This window comes from Lichenostomus cassidix, chromosome 11, assembly GCF_008360975.1.
Source record: "Lichenostomus cassidix isolate B80296 chromosome 11, HeHo_3.0, whole genome shotgun sequence".
NCBI lineage: Eukaryota > Metazoa > Chordata > Aves > Passeriformes > Meliphagidae > Lichenostomus > Lichenostomus cassidix.
Window position 1 is genome coordinate 7,670,587 of NC_139492.1, and position 22,773 is coordinate 7,693,359.

A 22,773-nucleotide genomic window follows, 5' to 3' on the forward strand; every position below is an offset into this window, starting at 1 on the left:
CAAGCAGTGCCTGAATAATTGCGGCGCTATGGCAGCTGTTGCCTGCACCAAGAGTCCTCCCCAAAAAACCTTCAGCCGCCTTCTAGCATAGAGATCCAGAGGCGCAGGAGCTTCCCCGCTGCCGCGCGGAGCCGAGCCGCCCCAAGGCTCAGGCACCGCATTCGATGGCCCCGCCGGGCCTCACGGCGGTACCGACCGCGTCAGCTGCGAGCCAAGATGGCGGCGGCCACGGCGCCGGGACCGAAGGCGCTGCCGGGGGAGAGCGGCAGCCCCGCCGCCTCCGCCCTGTCCATGGAGCGGATCCAGTCGCTGACCGACCTGGCGGACCTGGAGGCCGCCTACAGCCGCTTGTGTGAGGAGGAGGTGCGTGGGGCCGGGCACGGGAGGTGGCGGGGCCCCGGGAAGCGGATGCCTCGCTGTCTCTGTGGATCATTGTTGTCATTGTCGGATCCTCTCTAGAGGTGTTTAACACGGACTCAGCCGCCCCTGGGGCCCGGCCGGGAGTCGGTGTCGCCTCCGCGGATCCCTGAATCGAGCAGCTTGGAGATTCTGAGATCTCATCCACTGGCAGCGCGGCCGGGGGAGGAGTTTGTGGGTTATCTGACTTAAAAGTGTTGTGATGAGGATTCCAAACCCGATGCTTTCAAATGGCAAAACCCTAAAGATTTAGAGTATTGAAACGAAATCTTAAGAAGGATTTATTTATCATATGAGCTCTTGAAAGCACTAATGCCGTGCTAGCTCTGTGTCCTTGGCTTGGACATAGGGTCTGTGATAAGTTGCTGGCCTGGAAGAGAGCCGAAGTCACACAACACTTCCTTCATCTTTTTTTCCAGAAAGTCGTGCAGGAAGAGCTGGATGCCCTCCTGGAACAGCAAACCACTATAGAGAATAAGATGGTTGCTCTTCATCGCATGGGGTTAGTGATCCTCACCACCTCTCCTTCCTTCTCCTTGCTGCATGACCCAGATATTCCTTTCAGGGTTGTAGGGGAAGCACATCCATTCTCAGAAAATGTGAGACTTTAAATCTGTTTGTGGTAGGGAGCAGGAGCTGGATCCTCATTGGTGCCCAGTTCTTCTCAGCAGCACTGACAGCTGTGCCCTCATCCAGACTGACCCATTTTGGTGTAGGTTGAGCAGCTTTTTAAACGTGTCACCTCACAGATTGCCAGGTTTCAGCACCAATGCCTGGATCAGGTGTCTTGTGTCAGGCTGTCTACAGGTGTGACCAAGTGTTACTGGCTCTGCATGGTGAACATTGTGCAGACATCTGGAAAGTCATCCTAAGTGTCCTTGTGTCTAGTAGAAGCTCAGAGGACAGGTTTTCAGACCTCACCTCCACTTCAGAAATGGAGAATGTCATAAAGGCCCAGTGGTTTGTTCATGCCCTAGGTGGTAGCAAGACACAGTTAGTCTGTGCAGCCTCTCCCGAAGCAATCACTCTGTTCCTTACTCCTGCTTTGCTCCCAGAGGAAGGGATTGAAATGAGAGACAATGTTGTGACAGGGCCAGCTGTGTTTGGAGGAAGAGCCATCCTGGTTTTGCACGCCATCTGACTGGTTAATGTGTGCATCTCATGCTCAGTTCACTGTGTTCCCAGCCCTAATCTGCAGCTGATTGAGGGAGATGCTCAGCAGCTAGCAGGGATGATCACCTTCACCTGCAACCTGGCCGAGAACGTCAGCAGTAAAGTCCGTCAGCTTGACCTTGCCAAGGTAACTGGGCTGAGGGAGGTTGGGATTTGTCACTGCCAAGCTGTGTTCTGTGCTCACAGCACAGCAGATGTGCCCTTCCTTTAGTGGGCAGGTGGGCTGGAAACTGCTTTGTTCTTTATTTTAGCTGTGTCTTTCTGGGCTCCTGGATATTGCATGGTGTAAGAATAAATATAGAATCGTAGAGTGGTTTGGCCTGGAAGGGATCTTAAAACTCATCTCATTCCCAGCTGTTCTGCTATGGACAGGGACACTGTTCACTAGGACTAGGTTGCTCAGAGCCCCATCCAATCTGGCCTTGAACACTTCCAGGGATGCTCCTCCATATAGCAGCTGGTTCTCCCACATCCCCATCTGTACACACAGCTCCTGGTAGAATACCCTGAATAAGGTGAGGATGGTACTCACTAGTGTTCTTGTCAACACAGCACTGAGGACAGTGGAGATAGCTCGTGTCACCCAAGCCGGGTCAGGAATCTGGGCTGTTCTATTCCTTGTCCAGGGACAGGCTGAGAGGTGTCAATGCCAGCACGCAGCACAACTGCTCAGATCAAACAAATAATATGTGGTGGTATCTCTGGTCTCTGCCTGTCTGTTACAGAGGAGTGTGACCTCCGAGTTCAATCTCAGTTTTGACAAATGCTGTTCCTCTTGTGGAGCCACTGCTCTTAGGATTTAAGTAGTGTGGGATTCTTTTCCTACGTAGTAGTTTTGTTATGCAGAGAAGTATTGCTTCAGTCTATTTCTTTTTTCCCCTCATATTGTCTTCTCACAATTCCCTCTCCCTGGCCCATCCCGCAGCTGGAAGCATTACTGGTTGCCTTTCTTGCAGAACCGACTGTACCAGGCCATTCAGAGAGCTGATGACATCCTTGACCTGAAGTTCTGCATGGATGGAGTTCAGACAGCCTTGAGAAATGAAGACTATGAACAAGCAGCAGCTCATATCCATCGCTATCTGTCTCTGGACAAGTCAGTAATTGAGCTCAGTCGTCAGGGCAAAGAAGGTAAGCACTGTTTGTGAGGAGATGCTGATGAGTCACCTTTCCAATGGATATCTAGAGGCTGCTCATTTCTCATGGTAGATAGCCTCAACCCAAGAGACAGAGCAGAAGATCTAATTCTGGCCGGAGATCTTAGTATTTTATAGACTGACTTAGAGGTGAAGGTTTTGAAGTGTTATTACATCAGAATTTTCATTAATTGAAAGGAAAGTTCCTAGCACACAGCTGTAATAGTATTTCTAAGGAAAGGACAAAATGTTCAGACCAGAAGAAGTGAGGGAGAAGGCTCTGTCAAGGAGAACTGTTCTTCTGTTGTTGTGTGCTACCAAGCAGAGCAACTAGAAAAGGAGTAAATTGCCAGATTCCTAAGAGGAAAATCCCAGTGGATGGGTTGTCATCCTCCATGCAGAATCACAACATTACATCACACACCAACCTGTTTGTCTTTGCCTGTAGAGGAATTCCAGTGTGTCTTTTGCCTTCTCAGCTTGGGGCTGTGCAGTGCTGGTCTCTCTCCTGGGAGAAAATGTAGCGTTTGATACAGTACTAACATTGTGCTGTCACTTTTCCCTTTCTTTTCTGTCCTTTGGACCAGGGGGCATAATTGATGCCAACCTGAAGCTCCTGCAGGAAGCAGAACAGCGTCTGAAGACCATTGTTACAGAGAAATTTGACACAGCTATGAAGCAGGGAGACCTGCCCCAGGTGGAACGGTTCTTCAAGATCTTTCCTCTGCTAGGCTTACATGAAGAGGGGCTGAGCAAGTTCTCTGAATATCTCTGCAAGCAGGTAACAGGCCCTGTGAAACCCAGGGGGAAGGCAAAACAAAGTTTCTGTGAAACAGATGTTGTGGAAGGAGATTTTGGTGGTGGCTTGTTAATCTTAAAAAGTAGCACTGGCCTTAGTTCATCTCTCTCTCTGCATTTGCATGCTGGGATGGGCTTTTTGATGTCTGAATACAGATCCTGGGGGCTGTCCAACTTCTCCTTCTGTGTCTTGCTCTCTGCACTTGCTTAAAGCTCATACAATGAGCCTGGAAAGAGAAGAACAAGTTTCTGCCTTTCCTTGAGCCTTCAGTTTTCCATAAGAGAGGACAGGATTCCTGTTCAAAGGAGGAACAACAGCAATAGCTCATGCATTGAGAAGGCCAGCAAAAGCTCTCTAGGGCAAGGACAGAGGACCTGTGGGATGAAGAATACCTTTGAGTGTTCAGCTGACTGGTCCTGTTGTCATGCAGGTGGCCAACAAAGCAGAAGAGAACCTGCAGTTGGTGATGGGGACAGACATGAGTGACCGTCGAGCTGCTGTCATCTTTGCAGACACCCTGACACTCCTCTTCGAAGGTAATCTTCCTTTCCTCTTTCCTCATTGGTTGAGAATAGTCCATGATGAGACTGTCCATCAATTTAAATGCTTTTAATTTTAGCTCACAAAATGCCTCATTCCCCTGTGAGCTACAGGTGTGTCACACTTGAGGGATAGGGACACAACTAGTAGGATTCATTCCAGCCAGGAGAGGGCATCACAATAAACCAGTTCTCCTATGTACATCTTGCACAGGCACAAAGTGGATTTGCAGAGGATTTGTTCGCTTCCTCCAGGAATCATACTCTTCCTGTTCTCTGCATCCTCAAACAAATGGGTATTCCCTGGAGGTTTCTTCAGACTTGCAGCTCTCCAGACAAACAGATCAGATCCCTTAGGGATGAGCAGCTGTTGGTGCCTCCAGGCCTGGCTCTTGAGGAAGCACCATGGGAGCTTGAAAGCAGAGAAGGAAGGGAGAGAAGGGAATCTGAATGCTCTGTGGGAATGTTGCCAACGACAGTAATTGAGATCCCATGGTGATTAACCACCTTCTCTACGAAATCTGCTCTAATTCTAGGCTGCACCACTGCCAAGTTACTCTCCCAGCCTGGCACCAACAGAGCTTTCTTGGCAGTAGTGTCAAAAGAGGGGGAGTGTTGCTGACTTTTGGAGTAGAGCGTTTAGGAGAAGAAAGCAATATTGTAGAGACACTTCCTTGGAGATGAGCTTTTCCTCCAAGGAGTTCTTGCCTTCACTAGTGCTTGCTCTCTGCAGCGTGTGCTCAAGAGCCATCCCTAGGCTGATTTTTCCCTGTAACCTGGCAGGTGCTGAAAGCTGAGTCTGGGTTTGGGTGGCAGTTGTGCTCCCTGCCAGGTTTAGCTTGTGTGGCTTTGTCCTGGAGAAGCTTCATACCTTATATCTTGCTGGACTGAAGGGCAGCTGGCACACAGGGCATGGCAGGAGTTCTGTTTAGGGACAGAGAGATGGCTTCTGCTCCAGGAGATTTGCACTCTTTATCTGTGGAGTGAATGATCCTTTGTTAGGTCTGGTCTGTGGACCTGTGTAGCTCTGCTGTGCTCTGAGAGCTGCTGGTTGAGTCTCACCCTTCTCCCTGCAGGGATTGCTCGCATTGTGGAGACCCACCAGCCCATTGTGGAGACCTACTATGGGCCAGGGAGGCTCTACACCCTCATCAAGCACCTGCAGGTGGAGTGTGACCGGCAGGTGGAGAAGGTGGTGGACAAGTTCATGAAGGAGAGGGACTATCACAGGCAGGTAAGAGCAGTGTGAGGCTGCCTCATGCAGCCAGCTGTGCCTTCCACCCAGCTCTGTGGGGCCCCACTGCCATAGAGGCAGCAGAGTTTGACCTTGTGTGTTGACATAAACCTTGTTTTACTGCATATTTACCCTGATAGCTGAAGGGGTTTGGCCTGTAGCTGTGCTTTCTGATGCAGAGAAGGATTCACTGGGAACATGGTAAATGCACCCTGGGCACTCTTTGCTGTGCGGGTCTGTAGAGTGCTTTCAGTACATCTTCCCCACTGCCTTGTTCCTGTTTGGATGCAGGGCTGCTGTAACTGTCTCATGGTGCCTCTGGTCATGTCCCATCCCACCACCCTTCTTGGTAGGATGAGCTCTGTCTCGGAGAAGAAGGAAGTGGAAGTGAACTGATGTGCTTCCCTTCTCTGGCAGTACTTCCTGCAAAGCACTCCTGTCACCCTACAAGAAGCACTTCCTTAGGCTACAGAACAAGAAGTGGCTGTTAACTCCAAGTCATCAGCAAAGACTGATGACTCTCCCTTTCTTTTGTGATTGCAGTTCCAGCAAGTCCAGAATAGCATGATGAGAAGTTCTTCTGCAGAGAAGATTGAACCAAGGTACAAAGAAAAACTCTTTATGCTCTCTAATCTTTCACTCTTGAGTTGTTATTAACACTACTTAGCATTTAGATAACTCTCCCAGTCTTCCAGAAGCTTTGTGGCTATTAACTCATAAAATCCAATTGTTAGGTGCCCTTCACTGCCCTTCTTTAAAGGAAGCTTCTGTAGTGGGGTTTTATTTTGCTTAGTCATTACTTCCAAGCCTTGGCTCTAAGCATTCCTGGAGGGTTGGCAATATCACTGCACATGAAGGACTGAGATTTTAACTGCCTGTGCCTGCTGCTGTTTCATGGCCAGAGTACAGTCCTTGGAACCCACAGGGCAGATAATTTGTGACAGAATCAGGAATAAATTTTTGGGTCTTATTTAATCTGTACTACTGCTGCAGCAGCTCTGTACCATCAGTATCTTGATAATAAACCGCAGTGCTTTCAATCTCGCTCTTTTTCTTCTTACCATAGATATTTACATAACCTTTAAGCAAGGCCATTTTAAGGTGCACCCAGCCCTTCTGGGACTGCCTGACTTACAAACATACCTTGAAAGAAAACTTAGGTTCCTCAAGAAAGATCTGTCTGTGAGCCCACATAATTATTATTTCAGTAGTAATACCCACTTACTATTTGCTTTGAGTAACTCTGCATGCATCCCAGTTTTCTGATTTTCACCTGTGAAATAAAGATAATGTTTCCTTCTCACAGTTGTGCACCATGAGGCTTCAAACAGGATTTGTAAAATTCTTCTGTGCACACTGATGAAAAAGCTGATGTGTCAGTCTTTCTTTTTTCATAGTCATCTCTGATCTGAACACTGTGTTCTGCACTGTAATATGCCTTTTTTGTCTCACATTTTCTGAGCTGTTGAGCTTAAACAGATTCATCATCATCATCTTCAGAGAAATATGAATCTGTGCACAAAAGTATGTATGTGGAGATGGCAGGGACCAGGCATTTCTAATACTGGCAACATAGGGCTCATGAAATTATAGCAAAACTGATGTGGGAAAGGACTGATGAAGATCTCTAGTCAAACCTCCCACTCAAAACAGGGCTCATTTTGAAGTTACATCAGTTGCTTTGAGTCTTGCAGTCCTTACCACTGTTATTTTGAAGTGGATATCCTCACATCTCTGAGGAAAAAGAGGGGGAGTGTTGCTAAATCTTGGAGTAGAGTTTGGGAGAAAAAAGCAATATTGTAAAGATACCTCCTTGGAGATGATTTTGGGGGATATTATGATTGTGTGTTGTGTGTGCATTCTTTCACTATCCTGTTATTCTCTTGAGCTTTGCCACTCGAAAGCACAGAAGGAAAGGGGCAGTATTGATCTCATAGTACAGAGAACACACTACTTAACTGAATTAAATTAGTGCCTCTCCTTTTGTAGTCTTGCTGTCTTGATCCTTACTATTTCTTCCAGGGAGCTTGACCCTATTTTAACAGAAGTCACTCTGATGAATGCTCGCAGTGAGCTCTACTTGAGGTTCATCAAGAGACGAATAATAGCTGATTTTGAGGTGGGAGATGCCATGGCCTCAGAAGAGGTAAAGCAAGGTAACACCTTGAGTACCAATGCTCATAGGCTCTGCTCATCAAAGCCAGAAATGGAAATATACCTGAGTTAGTGGCAGAGCAGAGACACGGGGTCTGCAACGACAGTTTGGGAGCACTCTGTGGAAGATGATTGTGTAGCCTGGCCTTCCTGTTTTCAGCAGTGGTTGTTCCCTCTGACAGGGAAACCAACATTAAGAATGACTGTAGAGTATAACAAACTGAAATCTCCAAAGGGAGGGAGAGCCATTTGGTCACTGAAGGTACAAATCCTAAGAGGGGAGGCCACGGATAAACAGACTCAAGGTTTTGGTACTCTCTATGGAAATCACTTTTATCACCTGCAAAACCCAGCTCAGCAATTTCAGCTCTGCAGTTGAGGCTTGTGGTTTGTTCCAGGTTGGGCTTGGCAGGTGTTGTCCATTGGGTGCCCAGGACAGGCAGCAAGGGGACTTGGTGGAGCTGCCTCCTGGCCCTAGGTCCCTGCTGATGATTCTCTTGTGTTCCACAGAGCATCAAAAATACCTGGACAAGCTCCTCAACAACTGTCTGTTGAGCTGCACCATGCAAGAGCTCATTGGCTATTACATCACCATGGAGGAATACTTCATGAGGGAGACTGTCAACAAGGTAGGGGAAAACCTCTTAGATGATTCTGTGTGTGCTCCTCAGTCCTCCAGTGAGCATCCCAAGAAAGGGATATGCATACATGGCAAGTCTGCCATTGTTGAGAAAGTCTTTTGTTTCCCTTGGCCTTGAAAAGCAAGTGGTTGTTTCTGAACTTTGACTCTAGACATAGCGCTGGGCATCTTCCAGGTCTGTGGGCTACTGCAAACTACTCTGAGTGATGCCAGCCACACAGGATACAGTTCCACTCAGGGTGAAGGGGGCAAACAGGCAGTTTGGTCTCTCAGCACTGCTGGGGCAGTGTCAGTTGCAGAGCTCAGAGCACTGAGACAGCTTTCTTTGCAGGCTGTTGCCATGGACAGCTACGAGAAGGGCCAGCTCACCTCCAGCATGGTGGATGATGTGTTTTACATAGTGAAGAAGTGCATTGGGCGTGCTCTGTCCAGCTCCAGCATAGACTGTCTCTGTGCCATGATCAACCACTCCACCACCGAGCTGGAGTCTGACTTCAGGTAACAAAAATACACCAGGTCCGTTGTAACATGCCTCCACCTTACATTCTGCAGACAGTGTTTGCTGTCAGAAGGTCTTCCTTGTGTTCTTTGCCTTTGAACCTCTGGCTTGTCATCTCCATGGAATATGCTCATAGGAAGCAATGGCAAAACTGGATCTGGGTATCTTTTCTCACAGTAGTGGTGATCCACCTGTACAACAGAAAAAGGAACCTCATGGCCCAAAATCCCTATGAGATGGAATTGCCTTGTAGCATTGGAGTTCTGCCCTGCTTGAGGGTACACGGTCACCCCATGTTGTTCTTTGGATTACTTAATGACTTGGACTTGGATTGAGACTGCAGAAATTGTCCTGCTTTTCATTCCAATGTGAGAATGGGGAATTGTGACTGAAGACAGCAGGCAGCTGCAGGCAGGATATTTGGGAAAGCTCAGAAAAGTGGGTGGTTGTGTTTTTATTTCAGCATTCAGATGCTGTCAGGAAATATTTCCCAGCCTTTTTATGTCCCTGTGAAGTTCTACTTACCTTGTTCAGGTCACAGCTCAGACAGAATGCTGTCCCCTGGCACAGAGCATAATTCTGTTGTTGCTTGCAGTTATTTGCTCTAAACCCTGGTGTGTTCTGCTTGCTCACAGGGAGGTTCTGTACAACAAGCTGAAGCAGGGCTTCCCAGCCACAACCTTCCAGGACATCCAGAGAGGGGTGACCAGTGCTGTGAACATCATGCACAGCAGTCTGCAGCAGGGCAAGTTCGACACCAAAGGCATTGAAAGCACCGATGAGGCCAAGCAGTCCTTTCTGGTGGGTTTGGTGGCTGTTCTGGTGTAGAATGAGTTGGGGTGGGGAGAAAGACGATGGGGTACTCCTGGGAACAGGATTGGTGTGACTGTTGTGCTCAGAGAACCTGAAAACCTGTTCAGGTGTGGTGGGTGGCTTGCCTTTTGATGTCTGGTTGATGCTGCTGCCTCATCTCATGTTTGTGGAGCTTCCACACCAAGCCTGTGTAACTGTGATTCCCTGAGTGCTTCTTGGGCTGCTGTGATGACTTGGGGAAGAAGTGCTGGAAAATTCCATTTAATCCAGCTTGGGTTTGTTTCGGGTTTTTTTCAGGTGACCTTAAACAATGTGGAAGTCTGCAGTGAAAACATCATGACCCTAAAGAAGACTTTGGAGGTGCGGTCTGTATTCTTTACTAGCTTTTCCTAAATCAGATTTCTAATATCCTCCCTTGGCAGGGATGGGGGGAAGTAAGGTAAACCATCTGGACTTTGATATGCCTGCATTCCTGAGGTCTTTGCCCTCCAGCCTTAGGGAAGCAATTTTGAGCTGGGAGAGCAATTTCCGGCTGATAGTAGCAGCCAGAAATACCAGTTTCTCCAGCCTGACCAACCTGATGTAGGAATAACATGTGCATCATGGAGAGTCTGCAGTTCTCTTGTGCAGGGCTAGACAGTCTCTGGCTTCCTTTCTTGCTGTCCTCTCTCTCCCCAGCTGGAGCCGGCAGCCTCTGCCTTTGTAGGAGCAAGAGTGGGCTCCTGTCCTAGCCCACACACTGGTGGGCAGCCAGAGCTCAGCAACACGGAGGGATAAAAACTGCCCAGGTTATTAATTTGCAGCTTGCTCATGAATCTCTTTCCTGCAGAGTGACTGCAGCAAACTGCTTAGCCAGGGATTTGGGGGTGAACAAGCACAGGCCAAGATTGAAAGCTGCCTCTCAGACATGGCTGCTGTCTCCAACAAATTCCGTGACCTGCTGCAGGTGAGTGTCTCTTTGAATTACTGCTGGCTTCCAACACTGGCTGCTGGTGTCTTCAGGGAGAACTGTGGCAGGAATCACTTTAGCGTAGGGCTGGGCCATGTCTGACTCCAGGAGTGCTGGGTAGGGTGCAGGAGGGAGCTTTGAGGCATGGAAACAGCCCCAGCCCGTTTACACAGCTGCACCAGCTGGCGGCTGCATAAAAAGCACTGGAAGCAGCTGCAGAGCCAGAAGGAATGTTGCTTCATTTGTCTTCACTCAGCATGGAGTTGCAGTTGGTTCAGCATTTTCAAGAGAACAAATATTAATAGCATTTCCATCTCCTCCATTCTCCCTCGTGGCACAGCACATTGTCAAGTTGTCCACAGCCTCACTAAGTAATGCTGAAGACAGGCTGTTGGTAGAGAAGAGCTGCTCTTTTCTCAGGTTTCTCCTTCTTTCCCAAATGCATATACTCCTCAGCAGGGAGCAGAAGACTCTGGCTAAATCCAGTCTCCTGTGGCATGCTGAAGCCTGCTGTTGTAAAATTTCACAGTGGTCTCTGGCAGGGAGATAAGCAGGAAGACCTAGTACCTTCTGTGGAAAGAAACCAAGCAAAGCAGAATATTTGGAACCAGGTTCACCTTTGTACTTCCACAGAGGGGCCAGGCTATTTTTCATTTGGCTTTGCAGTTCAGGGCAGGCAGATGCCTTCAGTTCAGCACTGCTAGCAAACACTCTTGGGGACTGCGGTCAGTATCAAAACCAAAGAGCTTAGCAGCAAGGAGTAAAACTCTCCAGTCTGACTCTAGTGCAGTTTTAAAAGTGGCTGCAAAACAATCCAGAGGCTGAGCAGGAAGCTCCTGCACTGCCTGAGTCACACACACATTGAATTTGCCTCAGAAAAGGACAATTGCCAGCAGGGCCTGCTCAGAAATTCCAGTTTTAGTGAAAAACTTCCATCAAATGCCAGTCAGAATCGGTACCGACATAGTTTCATGCTGAGTGAGCTTTCGTGACACCTTGCTGAGCCAAAGAGGGGTGGCTGGCAGGAAAGGGCTTTGAGAGCTCTCATCACAGGGGACAGAACAGCCTTTGCTGACAGCCTGCTGCTCAGGGGAGATGGCATGTGCTGGGGTTATGATTAATTCAGGGAACTAACTGTGGTTACAGCTTTTATCCTCCTTTTAAAGTCTCCTACTGAGCTAAGCTGCACCAGAGGTGGGAGGCATCAGTTGAGTTCAGTCACAGTGCCCTGGCTGGTGCTGTGTAGAAAAGCTGGAGTTTGCATTTTTTCCTACCCCATGTGCCTTGCTCCTGATAGGAAATCTGTAGCTGGGATGTGTGTGGGATGGGGTGGGGAAGCACAAGCCCTTCAGACCAGGCTACAAGTCAGCACAGCAACAGCTTCTGGGCCAACATCCTTTCTCCTCTTGCCACATTGTTTTCAGAGCCTTCCGGTACCAGAAAAGTGTTCTGAGTTCAGTTTCCTGTGCAAGTATGTGGGTCAATTTACCCAGCTGAGAATGGGAAGCAGCATCAAGACAGCCTGGTTGTAAAGATTTTGTGCCTCACTGTGCTCTCTTCTTGCTGTCTCCCTCAGGAAGGTCTCAGTGAGCTCAACAGCACAGCCATCAAACCCCAGGTGAAGCCCTGGATCAACCTGTTCCTCTCTGTCTCCCACAACATCGAGGAGGTGAGGCTCAGTGTTCTCTGCTTCCAGCTGTATTTGGGCACTCTTCATCCTCTGCTCAGCAGCACAGTTGGACCAACTACAGTTTTCTCCCCCTCAGCTACCTGCTGTTTCCTTTGCACAGAGCATCAGTAAAATACCCATATCTTGCTCTACAGCCAAGCCTGGAAAGGGACATTTAGCTAGAAAGGAGCATTAGAAAACAGAAGGGACGAAGTGCTGCACCAGAAGGGACCTCTCTTCCTGTCCTCTGGGCCATTGGCTGTGGTTTACTTCAGGTTACATAAACAGCCCTTTCTGCATTTCACTGTCAGGAGGAGTTCAGCGACTATGAGGCCAATGATCCCTGGGTCCAGCAGTTCATCGTCAATCTGGAACAGCAGATGACAGAGTTCAAGGTGAGAGAAGGAGGTGGCAGCCTGCCAGGCTTTGGCCAGACCTCCACATGGCATCCTCCAGTTCTTTCCTTGCTCTGCAAGGAGGGGTGTCTTCCAGTGCCTTGTCCCTCAGTCTTAGGGATCCAGTCACCCCCTTCTCCCACAGTTCTCAGAGCCTGCTTGCAGGCCCTACATACCTGGATCACCTCTGTGGTGCTCTCCATTTGCCAAGCCTGCAAGTCCTAATTTGTAAGTTCTCCTAGCCTTGGGTTTAAGGGACCTCTGCTCAGTTTTTCCTGACAAGAATGACACAGGTTTCTGCTTCCAGGCTGGACTGTCTCCAGTGATTTATGATACCCTCACTGGTCTTATGACCAGTCTCATAGCCATTGAACTGGAGAAAGTGCTGCTTAAATCCACCTTCAGCAGGGTAAGCAAAACACTCTTCTACTGGGTAGTCTGGCTTGACTGCAAACCCTCAGTAAAGGATGGGGCAGGACAGAGGCAAATGTTACCCTCAAAGAAGCTCTACCATCACCAGTGCCATGCTCAGGGACACCTATACAGTAGCACCCACAGGGAGAAAGTGGGTTTTGTGATGGGACTGAGAAGAGCTGGCACCAATAAGGGGGCTGGGTTTTAACGTGGATCTAAACACAAGTCTCTTAAGTCTGCAGTAAATGGTCTAACTGGGACCCTCCTGCTCAGAGACCTCCCCCTACCTCCCTCTGACTTTTAAATAGTGTCTTGGCACAACCCCTGAGTGTGCTTAGAGAGTTAACAGATCTCCCTCGGTGCCCACAGCTCGGTGGTCTGCAGTTCGACAAGGAGCTGAGGTCCCTCATCGCCTATCTCACCACAGTCACCACCTGGACCATCCGTGACAAGTTTGCCCGTCTTTCCCAGATGGCCACCATCCTCAACCTGGAAAGGGTGAGCTTCACTTGGTCTGCTTCTACTGGGGGATTGTGGGAGCATCAGCTGCACTGCGCGTGGTTTTACTGAGTTCATCCAGATGTCATCATCTCTACAGGGTGGGGAGAAGTTGGAAAAGTTGCCCCATGTCTGATGGTGCTCAAATTCAAACTTTCCTGTGAGGGCAGTCTGTGCTGAGTCATCTCCTACAGCTCCCTTCTTTTTCCAGGTGACAGAGATCCTGGATTACTGGGGTCCAAACTCAGGTCCACTCACCTGGCGCCTTACTCCGGCCGAGGTCCGGCAGGTGTTGGCTCTCCGCATCGACTTCCGCAGTGAGGATATCAAGCGGCTGCGCCTGTAGTTGGTTGGTGCTTGGATTGGCACCACGCTGGAGCTAAGGGCAGGAAGGTTGCAGTCCTGGAACCTGCCCAGATCCTGTCCTGGGGCTGGCTGTTAGGTGGTGTGGGGATGGATGATGTCTGCCCTTCTGCTTGCATTCCTTGGAGCAAAGGGCTTTCCTGGGCCCAGCAAGAAGAGCTACCATTCTTTTGTGGGAGCAGAAACAAGACACCAGAGGAATCTTTCATGCTGAGAGCAGTGTGATGCTATTTCTCAGAACACAGGCCAGTGCCAGTTCCCGACTCCCTGTGCTCTGCTGCTCTGCAGAAGGCCACAGGCCAGGACAGGTGGAGCTGGTGTGGCTCAAATACGGGTCTGCTGCTGCAGTTGGGTTCCCTCTGTGCCCCCAGTGTAAGGGTCAGCTACTGGAGTCACAAATGCTGAGCCCCGCCTCTCTCCTGGTGGTGATGGGGACTGTTCTGCAGAAAAGGAGAGATTTCCTTGGGAAGGTGCTTGGAAAATCACTAGAAAGCCTCTGCAGGAAGTGGGGCTGTGTCCCTGTTGGCTCTGTACAGCTACTCTGTAAATAAACCTCGCTTGGTTGAGCTGCAGTCTCCAGTGGTATGTTCAGCTGTGGGCCTGGAGGGATGTGAGACAAGAGCTCTGCTCTGCTCCAGTTCTCTTCTACTTTGTGCTAGGATATCCAGAGACCTTCCTGTCTTGCCTAGCTGCCTCCTGTGGCTGCAGTCCTGTGCTGTCTCCCTCAGTCAGGGCTGTGGAGGGGAATGACCAGCCCTTGCGCACATGTTCTGCCATTCCCATCCCTGGAAAAGCTTTGCCCATGCATTGCTGGGCCCTTGCAGTCTAGTGGAGAGGGAGCATCCCTGCTAGGGACAGAGAGGCACTAACACATGGTGAGAACAAGCTTTTTTATTCAGACAGACGGCAGGGACTAGTAACTTGCTTTCACTATTCGCTATTTCACTTCTGAAACAGCCTTGATTCCACATCCAGCTGCATCCCTGGTGCAGGAGCATTGCATGCTGAATGGACAGTTTAGGTCCCTGCTGCTGGAAGAGCAGGGAGATTCCTGCTAAAGGTAGCATCACAAACACTAGCTTGTTCCCTTTGGAGAGCTGTAAAAACTGGAGTGAAACCCCAAAATCAGGCTGGAGGCCTTAGCCAACTGTCCCTCCAGCAAGGCTACCCAAGAGGGGTAGTTTTGCCTGCCTGCACAACTTGTCACAGCTTCTCCAGGCTCTGGCTTTTGGGGCAAGTAGCAGCATAAAAAGGCCGTATCAAGACCTAAGGCACCTAAGGACCTAAGGCTGGAGCTGGCTGAAGAAGCTGCCCCTAAAGGAGTGGGGATTTCCCTGCTTTGGAAGGCACCAAGCTGCTCCCTGCCCTAGGTATCTGCCAGGAATGGGCCAGGGCTGAAGGCCTTCACACAGCCCTGTCCCCTCCAGGGTGAGCACCATCCTTCGTATCACATTCCACAACCTCCACAGAGAAACTGCCTGTGTCCACCTTGATGCTGTGGATGCTGAAGTTGCCCAGTCCCTAGAAAAAAAGAGTCACAGGTTGGGGCAGGAGCCAGCAAAGGACTTGTTCTCACCTCCAAGGTCCTGGGGAGGGCATTGGGACAACAAGCAATTGCACCCCACATGGGGTGGGGAGAGATGCTCTTCATGCTCTATACAAGGCTGCTGCAAGCTGCCTGCATCAATGAGGGGCTCACAGCTCACCTCGGTGTTTGCCAGGATCTGGTGCAAAGCCTCTTTCTGCCGAGGGGCTTTGGTTAAGACGTAAAGGAAGCCGCCGCCGCCAGCCCCAGCCAAGCACTGCCCGTAGACATAGGGCCGGAGAGCGTCCATCATGCGCCCGACAGCCAGCGGCTCACAGCCAGGGGCCATGCACTTCTTCTGCTGCCAGTAGCAGTCCAGGCACTTGCCAATGAGCAGCAGGTCACCTGCAGAGGAGGGAATATTGCAAATTACTTGTCTCCGTTTCTCATCCAAAGGGCAGAAACATCTCTGCCTCTCCTGCGCAGCCCAAGCTAAATTCTGCTTTCTGTTTTCCAGTTCCTCCCAACTCTACCTGCCAAGCAGGCAACCCCAGTTGTGTCACGTTGCTGTTTATTTTTAATCCTCCACAGGGGAAGGATTTGCTTGCTTTAATGCTCTAGCTTCCTCTCCACAGCAGCCAAATAAACCTGCCGCACTGACCAGGCATGGCCCCCGGCCCTGTCACCAATGGCTCACAGATAATCAACCAAATTCAGCACATCTAACCCCCTCTTCCTCAAAATCTTTGTTCAAGCCTGAATTTTGGAGTATTGCCTGCTGAGCATGGGCTTGGGGCAGGATTTGAGGCTTCTGCAGCTGCAAAACACTACACCTCCCAGCTTTTTCCCTCTACAAGAAAGCACAGCCTCTCCCCAGGAAAGTTTGTGTTTCTTCAGCTGTTTAAAGGGCCACCCTGACCCACGGAAGGGGGCTCACACCTTGCCTCAAGGCCTGGGCACACTCCTCGGCGTTGCTCACCAGCGCGTCAGCATTTTGCACAATGGAGGGGAGCCTGGCATACCAGTTCCTCACCACGTCCTGCAAGAGGCCAGAATATCCCTGTCACTGTCCTCCTGGCTCTGGCAGCACTTGAAGAGGTAGTGCTGCACCCATAGCCTTGGATGCCAGCTCCTACTCGGGTAGCAAAGCTCTGCTCAAGTAAAGGGGGTGGCACCAAAGGCCACGGGGGGAGCAGAGGCCAGAGACTGACACCCAGGGGCACCCAGGCACTACCTGGAGCAGGTTGCGCGCCAGGCGAGTCTTCCCCGTGTACACCAGCAGCAGGTGATCGTTCAGGGTCTGGGTAAAACCGTCAGGGACCAGGATCTGCTCCACTTCCACTCTGAGTGGCAGCTGGGCCTTCGACCTCCCGATTTTGATGCCAGGAACAAGCCCACCAACCTGGTCCTGCCAACCACCGCCTGCAGGGCAGAGGCTTGTCAGACACTGCCAGGACCCCCCAACTTGTGGGTCAGCTGCTCCCCCAGGCCCTACCTGTTGTAAGCCTCTGCTCCAGGTGCAGCACAGCATGGATAAGGGACTCAGTGCTGGCAGCCTTCCCTGCTGCCCGGTACAGGGATGCCATCACTGCTCCTGCCAGGATGCTGCTGGTACCTGCAGGGAGCACAGGTGGGGCCAGGGCAGTGAGATACCATTGTGTACCTGAGGGCCAGGGGGCAGCAAGGGGAATGCCCATCCTGTTGCTGGCAGCAGGAGACACTGCCAGGCACCAGTGAGGGACTGCCCAGCCCCTTCCCTGCAGACCTACCGAGGCCAGACCCGTGGGGCAGCTTGGACCAGGTGTGCACCTCAAAGCCACCCCCAAAGCTCTCCATCAGCTGGGCCTGCAAGGGTCTTTGTGAGGGGAACTGCACGACCTGGGTGCAGATAAAAGCAGCCTTGAGCAGAGCTCCTGAAAACAAAAAGGAAGTAAAGCTGATGCCTGCTGTGCTACCTGCTCCCTCCTCACACTGGCCCCAAAAAGGGCCACCCTGGCATGAAAGGGACATTGCAAGTACAGAGCCAGGCTGGCAGCTGGCGACACCTCACCTGGTGCATGTGGCTGGCAATAATCCTGTAAGTGCTCCAGCTCCCGGCACACCAGCTCTGCCACCACCTCACTCGGTGGTGTCCCACTGAGGCTGACGAGGCGCAGCTCTGGCTGGACAATGCGCCGCACCCGGGCGCCGATGGGCCGACACCCATCCACCAGCACCGCCACGTCCACCACAGCCCCCCTGTGCTCGTAGGTGATGGGGGGTGTGTCACTCCAGCCACCTGCCAACACTCACCATCAGCCCCCTGAGGCACCCCAACTCCTTTTCCCCCCAGCACCACAGGGGTGAGACATGGATCATCGGACCAGGGGGGATGCGCTCACCAGAGAGGTCCAGGCGGGCTGGACACACCACCTGCACCCAGTGCCCCAAGGGTGGCAGCTCCAACTGTTCCACAGTGACAAACTGGCATGAGGACATTACCGCTTGCCGGACGAGGATCTGCTCGGCCCCCTCGTAATGCCGAGCTGCTCTCACCAGCAGAGCTGGCCTGGGATGACAGGGATGCTGAGCCCACTGCCACATCTCCATGACCACACCATTGCCAGGAATGGGGCAGCTGCTGCTTGCCAGCCCCAGCCTCACCGGCTCATCCACTTCTGCCGCTCAGCAGCCAGCTCCCGGACACCACCAGCGATGTCCCCGCTCTCCAGGCACCCAAAAGCTGAGGCCCACTCCCTGTTGGCAGCAGGACCGCTCCGCAAGCCCCCTTCCCCGTGTGCCATGCAGCCCAGGACCTCAGCAATACAGGCAAGTGCCCGTGCTGCAATACCAGCGTCGCTGGCCGTGGAGGCAACTAGGAAGTAAAACAAAAGGAAGCTGCAAAGCCACAGCCAGGATGCAGGTCATCCCAAACCAGCCCACTTCTGCCACAAGCTGGCCCTAGGGGAGCAGGATTTGCATGGCTTGCACCCACACGGGCTTGTTGGATGCCCTGTAGGTGCACCCCAATGAGGTCCTGCAATAGGGGGGGGATCACTGAAGGGGGTGGGCAGCACTGAACAGTCCTGATAACCAGAAATGCAGCTCTTGAGTCCAGCTCACCCTCATCCAGTGTGCCCAGCATGGCCTCGTGGTAGCCCTCGTGGACAGCACTGTGGGCAAGTGGCAGGAGGCTGCTGTCCTGGCGCCCCAGCAGCACCCGCCGCACCTTGCGCTGGCCCTGCAGGAAGAACAGGGCCTGGCGGGCACCCAGCTCTGCTTCCGTGTCCAGGCAGAGCTGCAGCTCCTGCCAGGACATGCGCCAGGCTGTCCGCCAGCGTGCCAGCTGCTCACTGGCCACCATGGCTGGGCTCAGCAGCCACAGCACGTCCTCCAGCCCCAGCGCCTCGCGGGCATGCAGCACTGGGAAGAGCCGGGCGCTGAGCAGGCAGCGGCTCCTCCGTGGTGTCTCGGCATCCCAAAGGTCCCCTTCCCTGATGGAGGGAGAGCCCATCAGCACCGCCTTGGGGCTCAAGGACACCTTCCATGAGGGGAGCTGGAATGCAGGATAGGTTGGGATGGCCATGACAGCTTCAGGAGCTGCGTCTCCTGTCCCATCGTGACATGTGGCACCTACCGTATGCCCGTCCGTTGGAAAAACTCAGCCCAGGGTATGTTCAGGTAGGTGGCCTCTTCCACAGGGCTCTGCAGGGGCACAGAGGGGCTGGTCACACCTTGGCTCCTCTGGGAGCCTCGTGCCACCTCACTGCCCCCGCACCTGCCAGTCGTCAAGGCGGCCGGTGAGAGTGAACACGCGGCAGGGCAGGTCATGCAGCTGGACGTGGTGGCCCTGCAGGACAATGTCACGCAGGGGACAGCCCCGCAGGGCTGGTGAGGAATCCACGTTGAGGCCTGAGAGGAGGCAGCCAGCACCGATCTCCAGGGGACCCTGAGGAGGAAGCAGCAGGGGCCAGAGTAGCATGACTAAACCCCAAACCAGAGCCAAATCCTGACCATGGAAGGGGACAACTACCCTGAGAGACAAGCTGGAGCCGGCACAAGCCAGGTGGCAGTACATAATTCTGTCACAAGGCTGCAGAGACATGGACTATAGAAATTCAGGCCAGGCAACAGCCTCCAGGGCTCACAGCCATAACACAGCCCCCAAAGGACAGGGTCTGCCCAGGTTCCCAGCTTGGGACAGCCCAGCGGTGGCAGCCTTGTCCCCTTGTTTACGGAGGGTGACAGCCACCACGGTGCCCAGAACCAGCCAAAAGGCAGCCTCATGAGGAAAGGCACCCCAAATCTCACAGCTGTGGTTCCTCCATCCTAGGCAGCAACGTCACCCTGCTGCCCATTCAGTGCACTGGGAGCTGCGGGCTCCATCCTAGTCATGTACCTGGAGGTGACAATGCTGGATGACACTCCCAGCTGCCAGCTGCACGGCTCCTTCCAGCAGGCAGTTGGTGACTGAAGAGCCATCCTCCAGGAGACAGGGCTGCTGTTGAGGGCACAGAGACATGTGGGGCCAGGGTGTGGGCACACAGCCCAGAGCAACCCCCAAAAAATGCACACGAGCAAGGCTAGGGATGGAAGGACATACATCCACGTGGGAATGGGCCGTCTTGCAGAAGCGGAGGTGGCTGGCAGAGCCAGGCAGGCGAGTCAGGCTGCGGATGTGGTCGCTCGCAGAGGCAGTCAGGTAGTCGTAAGAGGCATTGGGGATACAGGCTAGTGGGGACAGGAGAGCTTTCAGCACATCGACAAAAAATTGTGGGTGTGTCTGACACTCATGTGAGCCAGGCTGAACATCCCCAGTTGAAGGGGTGGGGACTGAAGACCTGGAGACCCACAGTTGTGGGGAGACACAGGTGACTGTCAGGCCCTGACCACCCCATCTCTTGACCACCCCATCTCTCCCCAGGCAGGGGAAGAGGGCCCAGGAATGTGTCACATCACATACACTCACCACAGCATAGAATCATAAAATGGTTAGGGTTGGAAAAGACCTTAAGAGATCGTCTAGTTACAACACCCTGGGCAGGGACAATTTCCACTAGAAGTTAGAAGGAAGCACTTACCCATGCTAAGAGGGAAGCCACGGAGAGCTGTCCACAGCACAGAGCGGGCACTCCTTACACTGGCATCACCACCACCCTTCACAAAATCCTCCTCTGTCATCCCCCCTGCCATGCACAGCACAATGTCGAAGAAGAGGGAGAGCTGAGGAGAAAATGGACTTGTTGGGTCCAGCCATCCTGAACCCCACCCTGCTGCTGGGTGGTCCCTCCCACTACCTCTCCCATCCAAATCTGGCAGTGTGGGGGCAAACAGACCCTACAGAGATGCCCAGCAGCAACACCTGTGTGGCAATGGGTCCCGTCCCCCACAGAGGGGCTGTCACCTGGATGGGTGGTGCCCCTGAGTCCAGCCCCATGTAGGTGCAGGCATCCAGAGGAGGGATGACGTGGGTGGCCAGAAGCTGCTCGGCAGCATCCGAAGAGAAGAAAACAATCCCGCAGACCTGCCAGGGCACATCACGGCTGAGGCTGCAGCTGTGGTGACACAAGGGACAGTGCTGGCAGGGTCCCCAGTGCCTGAGTTGTGCCGTACCAGCGGGACGGTGCCATCTGGCCCTGCACACTGCTGGATCTGGGCCTCCGTGCCTTTGTAGATGATGTCACGCACCAGCCCCTGGGAGCAAAACCACCCCAGTGAGCTCTTCAGGGAACCCCAAGCCAAGCAGCCACAGCAGTGCCGGGACCTCAGCATCCAAGGGATCAAAGGACTGGGGATGCCTGCACCTCCAAGGGATGCCTGTTGAAGGGGGAGCTGCCCCAACCTGCTCATTGGTGAGGTAGACCCCATGGTTCCTGGCATATGCTGGGCTCCCGGGCACTGCGATCACTCGGACGCCCTGGAAGCCATCCCAGCTGATCCCTGGGGGGAGGGACAGAGACCAGTGCCTCCTGGGGCAGTGTATGTACTCACACTGGGCACAACTGCCTGAAAACCTGGACCACGGCAGAGGAAGTGGCAGCAGCATCCAGCCTTGGCCACCCCACTGCAGACACAATGGATGCTCCCAACCATGCACAGGACAGCAATATCTGAGCATCCAGCCTCATGGGAGCACGGCATGAGCTGAACCAGCTGTACTGCTGGTGAAGAACCCTGTCCCAGGCCAAAGCAAGTGCTGGAAGCAAGGCTGGTGTCCTCTCACCTGGTGTTGAGGGCGCGGTAAGGAGCATGTCAGTGCTGCAGACCCAGACGCCAGGCGGGGAGCCCACACAGATCTGCCAAGAGAAGGACCACGTGCCCAGGGATGGCAGGGAAGGAGCCCGGGAACCCAACACCATTCCCATCCTGCTGGGAGCTGAACCCACCCGCAGGGCCCAATCCCCTGGCTACACAGACCCGGTGTGTCATGGTCCCCAGCAGGCTGTCCAGGTTGCAGACCAGCGCTTCGGCTGGGGCGCCAGGCTCCTCTGCGGGCAGGCAGGTGAAGGCACGGCCGCAGTCGTCGAAGGAGAAGTCGCGGCCCTGGTGGGACGGAGAATATGGGGGTCACCGGGAGGGAACGGGTGCAGTGAGAGGTCCCATGCTGGGCTGCAGGTCGGCTCTTACCATGTGCAGGATGAGGATTCGGGCGTCCCTCAGGACGTCAGCGGTCACCACCTGGGAGAGGAAAGCAGGGAACAGTCAGCGGGAACAGGACAGACACCCCCACTCACTTTCAGAGTCCCCTACTGACTTGCAGCCTCCCCACGCCCACCAGAGGCTGTCATCTCTCACCGTGTGTCCGGCCCGGGCGCTGAGGTGTTCGGCCGCCACCAGCAGAGCGTTCAGGGTGGCACCGCCGCTGCCCAGCTGGGCCCAGGGGTCCTCCACGGCCAGGAGCAGCGCGGGGGGGCGCGGGCCCAGCCCACCCCGCAGCCGCCGCACCTCCAGCTCTGCCAAACGAGAAGCGGGGGCCGCTGAGAGCCGGTCCCGCCGCCCCGCCGGGGCGGGCAGGGAGGGAGGACGCCCTGCCACTTGCCTCGCTGCAGGGCGGACACGCCGCCATGGCCCCGCCGGCAGGTGAGGAGAAGAGCGCTCCACTCCGCCGCCATAGCCCCCTCCTCTGTCCGCAGCCAGGTGCCCCGGGGCCTGCTGGGATATTGAGTCCAGCACCCGCAGGCGCTCCGGGGCGCTCAGCGCTGAGGGACTACAACTCCCAGCGTGCGCTGCGCGGCGGGCACAGACGCCTTAAAGGAACAGCGCACACCTTTGCTGCTTTCCCCCCTCTTCCCCCGTCTGGGGGCCTTGCGAAGGGGGAATGGGGTTTTTACGTTTTCTGCTCTAAAATGAGTCTCAGCGGCGGTGCGCACCCTTAAGTGCCCTGGGTCATCCCTGTCACGAGTCCGGCTCCCCACAGGGTTCTCACCCTCCCAGAGAGGAGGGGTGCCCGGGCGGTGGGCGCTGGTGTCGGTTCCCGGTGGATGTCAGGGTGGGTGCCCGGTGGGTGCTGGGGTGCGCTCGGGGTGGGTACTGGGGGTGCCGATGCACTGGGGTGGGTGCCGGATTGGGTACCAGGG

General features: G+C 53.4%; 2 protein-coding genes across 7 annotated transcripts; one reads left to right on the forward strand and one right to left on the reverse strand.

Moving 5' to 3' along the window:
- On the forward strand, positions 1-14,258 carry COG4 (component of oligomeric golgi complex 4). The gene is made up of 19 exons (XM_085071716.1): positions 1-363; positions 837-919; positions 1,603-1,717; positions 2,547-2,721; positions 3,314-3,507; positions 3,956-4,061; positions 5,141-5,298; positions 5,842-5,900; positions 7,321-7,454; positions 7,963-8,081; positions 8,424-8,590; positions 9,227-9,392; positions 9,702-9,764; positions 10,234-10,350; positions 11,930-12,022; positions 12,334-12,417; positions 12,725-12,826; positions 13,201-13,329; positions 13,541-14,258. Exons 1-19 carry the CDS (start codon positions 217-219, stop codon positions 13,673-13,675), a joined length of 2,346 nt encoding a protein of 781 aa, XP_084927842.1. The 5' UTR covers positions 1-216; the 3' UTR covers positions 13,676-14,258.
- A 310-nt stretch (positions 14,259-14,568) lies between these two features.
- FCSK (fucose kinase) lies at positions 14,569-22,425 on the reverse strand. Of its 6 annotated transcripts, none has more exons than XM_085071709.1 (23): positions 22,236-22,417; positions 21,992-22,149; positions 21,824-21,874; positions 21,614-21,739; positions 21,420-21,492; positions 21,039-21,136; positions 20,810-20,890; positions 20,601-20,720; positions 20,278-20,419; positions 19,800-19,927; positions 19,596-19,697; positions 18,975-19,145; positions 18,834-18,901; positions 18,320-18,690; positions 17,861-18,071; positions 17,599-17,765; positions 17,268-17,455; positions 16,987-17,095; positions 16,713-16,832; positions 16,452-16,639; positions 16,157-16,256; positions 15,399-15,622; positions 14,569-15,213 (listed from the first exon to the last, which is right to left on the reverse strand). In XM_085071709.1, the coding sequence occupies exons 1-23, from the start codon at positions 22,306-22,308 to the stop codon at positions 15,097-15,099; spliced, it is 3,186 nt and encodes a 1,061-aa protein (XP_084927835.1). In that variant the 5' UTR covers positions 22,309-22,417; the 3' UTR covers positions 14,569-15,096. The 6 variants fall into 6 exon arrangements, with proteins under 6 accessions (XP_084927835.1, XP_084927838.1, XP_084927834.1 ...); XM_085071712.1 differs by lacking the exon at positions 21,420-21,492 and adding an exon at positions 21,294-21,370 and having other exon boundaries at positions 16,987-17,130; positions 17,268-17,495; positions 21,039-21,165; positions 22,236-22,412; XM_085071708.1 differs by having other exon boundaries at positions 16,987-17,130; positions 17,268-17,495; positions 19,596-19,694; positions 22,236-22,411.
- Positions 22,426-22,773: the final 348 nt, after the last annotated feature.